Raw genomic sequence first — 5,000 nt, forward strand, 5'->3', positions numbered from 1 at the left:
GGGAAAGAACTCGTTGGCTCTGTCAGTGTAGCGCGCGTGCGGCCCAGAATATCTAAGGGCATCACAGACCTGTTATTGCCTCAAACTTCCATCAACTTGAGTTGATAGTCTCTCTAAGAAGCCGGCGACCAGCCAAAGCTAGCCTGGCTATTTAGCAGAGTAAGGTCTCGCTCGTTATCGCAATTAAGCAGACAAGTCACCCACGAACTAAGAACGGCCATGCACCACCACCTGAAAAATCAAGAAAGAGCTCTCAATCTGTCAATCCTTATTTCATCTGAACCTGGTGAGTTTCCCCGTGTTGAGTCAAATTAAGCCGCAGGCTCCACGCCTGGTGGTGACCTTCCGTCAATTTCTTTAAGTTTCAGCCTTGCGACCATAATCCCCCAGAACCCAAAAACTTTGATTTCTCGTAAGGTGCCGAGCGAGTCAGAAAAAGAACATCGCCCGATCCCTAGTCGGCATAGTTTACGGTTAAGACTACGACGGTATCTGATCGTCTTCGATCCCCTAACTTTCGTTCACTGATTAATGAAAACATCCTTGGCAAATGCTTTCGCAGTAGTTAGTCTTCAGTAAATCCAAGAATTTCACCTCTGACAACTGAATACTGATGCCCCCGACTGTTCCTGTTAATCATTGCGGCGTCTCTAGAAACCAACAAAATAGAAACGCACGCCCTATTTTATTATTCCATGCTAACGTATTCGAGCAAAGGCCTGCTTTGAACACTCTAATTTTTTCAAAGTAAAAGTCCTGATTCCCCAACACGCCCAGTAAAGGGCATGAGGTTCTTCAGAAGGAAGGCCCGGCCGGACGAGTGCACGCGGTGAGGCGGACCCGCCAGCCAGACCCAAGTTTCAACTACGAGCTTTTTAACTGCAACAACTTTAATATACGCTATTGGAGCTGGAATTACCGCGGCTGCTGGCACCAGACTTGCCCTCCAATTGTTCCTCGTTAAGAGGTTTAAATTGTACTCATTCCAATTACAAGACCCAAAAGAGCCCTGTATCAGTATTTATTGTCACTACCTCCCCGAATCGGGATTGGGTAATTTGCGCGCCTGCTGCCTTCCTTGGATGTGGTAGCCGTTTCTCAGGCTCCCTCTCCGGAATCGAACCCTAATTCCCCGTTACCCGTTGAAACCATGGTAAGCCAATACCTTACCATCGAAAGTTGATAGGGCAGAAATTTGAATGAACCGTCGCCAGCGCAAGGCTATGCGATCCGTAAAGTTATTATGAATCACCAAGGAGCCCCGAAGGGCATTGGTTTTTTATCTAATAAACACATCCCTTCCGAAGTCGGGATTTTCAGCATGTATTAGCTCTAGAATTACCACGGTTATCCAAGTAGTAAGGTATTATCAAATAAACGATAACTGATTTAATGAGCCATTCGCAGTTTCACGGTATAATTGCTTATACTTAGACATGCATGGCTTAATCTTTGAGACAAGCATATGACTACTGGCAGAATCAACCAGGTAACTATCGTTCACCAGCATGCCAAGGCACGCCGGCTAAGCCCCAAAGGAGCGGATGGTACCAGGAAGGGGGTCGCCAAAGCGTCCCCAATCACCCGCCTCGAACGCGCACACGGCGCATTTCGCTGCGGGCAACTTATTCAATTGCCCCCACTGAGTTCCCCAAGACGTGGTCCGCAACAGAGCCGGACAGGCGTCGCCGCCCGTGACCAGCCCGCTACATGTACGCCTCAAGAGGAGGAAGCCTTCGCCGACTCACGCAGCACAAGGCGCGGATTAGTCGGCGGGGCAGCCCCCAAAGGTCTAGGAGATTTTTGGCATAGCCAGCAATCCACAAACCTGAAATGGCGCCCGCTCATGGAATTGAGCAGGACTTCAGGTGTCGGGCGCAAGTAGACGGCGCAATGCCTGCGGCACCGTCAGCCTACAAGCACCCAACAGTAGCCGAGTCCTGGGCAACGCGCTGACTAGAGTTAACTTTGCCAACCGCTACCTGGGAAACAAGGCGAGCGAGTATGAAACCAAAAAGTTGCAGCAGCCGCCAATCTGCGCTGCGAACAGCACCAGACGAGCGGCTGCCCGTAAAAATAACCAAGCAGCAGAGTCTTTACCCTTTTACAGGCAAGAGTAGCCACCAGGCTTTCTACCAACCCAGTTGCCCACCTAGAGTATGACTACTTTAGGTGTGCTCCTTGTAGTATGTAGGAACGCATGTCGCTCGGCGGTTATGGGTTTGCAGATCCCCGGCCGGAAACGACGTCGGAGGTCGGCATTTTTGTATGCAAAATCGCGTAGACATGCGCAGCCCCATACAAACCAAATGCCAGATTCAACGAGATAGCTCGTTTTCGCACCCACCGCCACCATTATGCGCCCAAACACGCCGTGTTTAGGCGCAAAAGGATTGTGATGCTTATGCAATTCTTCTGAGCCCACTTGAGAGGCGGTACAGCAGGCGACGTTGTTGGCGTAAAAAGTACGCTGCGCATGCAGGCGACTAACGACAAGGCTGGGATTGCGCCACGGACCAAAGCAACGGGTTTTCTGCGTTAGTTCCCGCCATCCCCGCTGCGGGACAAATGGAATGGGAACGTGATGGCTCTCTCTCCGTATAGACTGCTTTTGCAGACTACATGGCTGGTTGGGATAGGCGCCAGCTGGACCAAACATTGGGTGGGCATCACATGATGCGGCCGCACCTGCAGCTACCGGTCTGTATAAAACCCAGGGTTTTGCTCTTTATTCCCTCGCCCATCTACCAACAATATTTACCCATCATCACAGCTACACAATCGTACCCTTGTACACTCCAAAATGGCCTGGAATCCGCACAGCAGAAATAATACCGGTCGCCCAGAAGTAGTTCCGCAGGATCGCCTGATTGGGAGTGCAAGGAGATATGAGTTGAAGGTCGAACAGCAACCTATTCGAGCGCGCATGTGTGGATTCGGCGATAAAGACCGCAGGCCTATAACGCCGCCGCCATGTATCCGCCTCATCGTCTATGACCGGATTACGGGGCGAGAGCTGGACTTCAACGACATCGACAGCACCTACTTTGTCCTCATGGTGGACCTCTGGAACCAGGAAGGTACCGCCGCTGTCAACCTAGTGCGGCATTCCAGCGCAGCTCCCACAGTCAGCATCAGCAGTAGCACAACGACCTCGTATCCGCCGCCGCCAGACCGGCAGTACGTAACAACAGCCATTCCGCAGTACGATCCACCGTACAGAATGACGACGCACATGCCGTCATATTCGCATGGCCCCGTAATGGGGTACCCGTACCCGCAGCCTGGACCGCCGGCTAGCTATCCGGCGTACGCCCAAACTTACGGCCAACCACCCCAGGCACCCATAATGCCCCCGCACCCATGAGTTCAAACCACACGCGCAATCTTATCGGCATGAATGCCGTCAACGCTTGTCGTCTCAACGACCTCGACGGCAAAGCCGGCTTCTGGTTCGTGCTGCAGGATCTGAGCGTCCGGACAGAGGGCACCTTTCGACTCAAGCTCAGCCTCTTCGACATTGGCAGCGGCACAAACACGGTGGTGCCCGAGAGTCAGGGCCCACACACGGTAAAGGTCCTTGCCTTGCACACAGCTTCTCAGAGCAGTTTACAGTCTACTCTGCCAAGAAGTTCCCAGGTGTAATTGAGAGCACACCGCTCAGTAAGTGCTTTGCACAGCAGGGTATCAAGATACCGATACGGAAGGATGCACCAAAAGAAATAGTCAACGCAAACGAATATGAGGCGGATGATTAGAAATTAGACTACTTTTGGGTTTCATCCTTTTCTTCCGGAATCGAGCATAAATAAAGTCACAGATGGTGTCTCCTCTCGTATCCTGCTGCCCGCAACCCACTGCCCTCCCTCTGCCCACGCCCTCACCTGCGCCAAAAGAGACTGCAAACCGGCTACTATTTCAAATTAGTAGACTTGTTAATAATTCATTAATCAACATGATTGATTCCTGTATAGGTTGAAAAAGACTTACTTTATTAGGCAGCCTTTAACCTAGATGGGAATTAATAATGCTAATCCAATTAATTGTTGACAAGTCTGCAGATTAGGATCCCAAGTAGCCGGCCGCCGTCTATTAGGCCCAGGTACCCCCGCTAGAGTCTAGACACAACGTTGGGCCCAGCTTCTACTCTCCACGACCCCATGGGCCGTTCCAACTGCAGTAAAGCAGTTGATACGATGCCCTCTGACCCCCAGAAGTTGCCTAGTAAATGGGCCGCCTCCAATTTGTGCCAAAGGCGCGAGCAAGAGCGCAGTGCCAACGGCACCCGCCCTCTACAGGCGCCCCAGCGGTTGCCGAAGCCAGGGCAGCAAGTCCACAAGGGGTGAGCTTGCCAATTGCTGCCCGTCAAACAGCGTGTACAAGTATGAAACCGAGTAATGGTCGCCCCGGCATGGCGCTGTAAACAGCCCCAAAACCGCAGCTCCCCAAGCCCATGGCCAGCCAAGCAGCGGGAAACGGTGCCGCATCTAACAAGCAGCCTACACCCGTTGCCGCCGACCATGGGCGAAAATGGTGCAACCCTCGCCGCCTTGGAGCAGCCAGCAGTTGCGTTGCCCTTGTCGGAGCACAATTCAAAGGCCCTCAGTCCAGAACGAGTGGGATTTATACAGCATACGCTGCACTCAGTCCCCCGAATGGCTTTCAAAAAGCCAACCCCACGCCCAAAGCTACAACGACCTCCCACCTGTACGATTGCCCTCTGGCAGGCAATCGTTGCGGCGGGCGCCCCTGTCGCCCAAGCGCCGAATACAAGTCTGAGCACTCGTACCCAGCGACCAGTGTCAATGGCCCTCCTTAAACTGCCGTGGGTTTGCAAACCGCCGGCCGGCAACGAACTTTTCAGATCGCCGAGGTCTGTATAAATACAAAAGCGAGCAGACATGCGCAGCGCCCTACAAGCCTAAACGCCGAAGAAAACAACAGCAGCTGTAGTGCGCCCACAACGACTACCCCGAGCCGGCCTGCGCACCGCCCTACAA

The 5,000-nt window shown here is 52.7% G+C and overlaps 3 protein-coding genes across 3 annotated transcripts; all 3 read left to right on the forward strand.

Moving 5' to 3' along the window:
- Positions 1-2,803: 2,803 nt before the first annotated feature.
- Positions 2,804-3,367, forward strand: PtrM4_154440 (Velvet multi-domain protein; the record flags this gene model as incomplete). The annotated part of the gene is made up of 1 exon (XM_066110376.1): positions 2,804-3,367. One exon carries the CDS (start codon positions 2,804-2,806, stop codon positions 3,365-3,367), a length of 564 nt encoding a protein of 187 aa, XP_065958602.1.
- Positions 3,368-3,396: 29 nt separating this feature from the next.
- On the forward strand, positions 3,397-3,758 carry PtrM4_154450 (Velvet domain containing protein; the record flags this gene model as incomplete). The annotated part of the gene is made up of 2 exons (XM_066110377.1): positions 3,397-3,570; positions 3,630-3,758. 2 exons carry the CDS (start codon positions 3,397-3,399, stop codon positions 3,756-3,758), a joined length of 303 nt encoding a protein of 100 aa, XP_065958603.1.
- A 438-nt stretch (positions 3,759-4,196) lies between these two features.
- On the forward strand, positions 4,197-4,883 carry PtrM4_154460 (uncharacterized protein; the record flags this gene model as incomplete). Its single annotated transcript, XM_066110378.1, has 2 exons — positions 4,197-4,342; positions 4,499-4,883. 2 exons carry the CDS (start codon positions 4,197-4,199, stop codon positions 4,881-4,883), a joined length of 531 nt encoding a protein of 176 aa, XP_065958604.1.
- Between the last annotated feature and the right edge of the window lie 117 nt (positions 4,884-5,000).

The sequence above is a fragment of the Pyrenophora tritici-repentis genome, assembly GCF_003171515.1.
Source record: "Pyrenophora tritici-repentis strain M4 chromosome Unknown M4_contig_00043, whole genome shotgun sequence".
NCBI classification, from domain to species: domain Eukaryota; kingdom Fungi; phylum Ascomycota; class Dothideomycetes; order Pleosporales; family Pleosporaceae; genus Pyrenophora; species Pyrenophora tritici-repentis.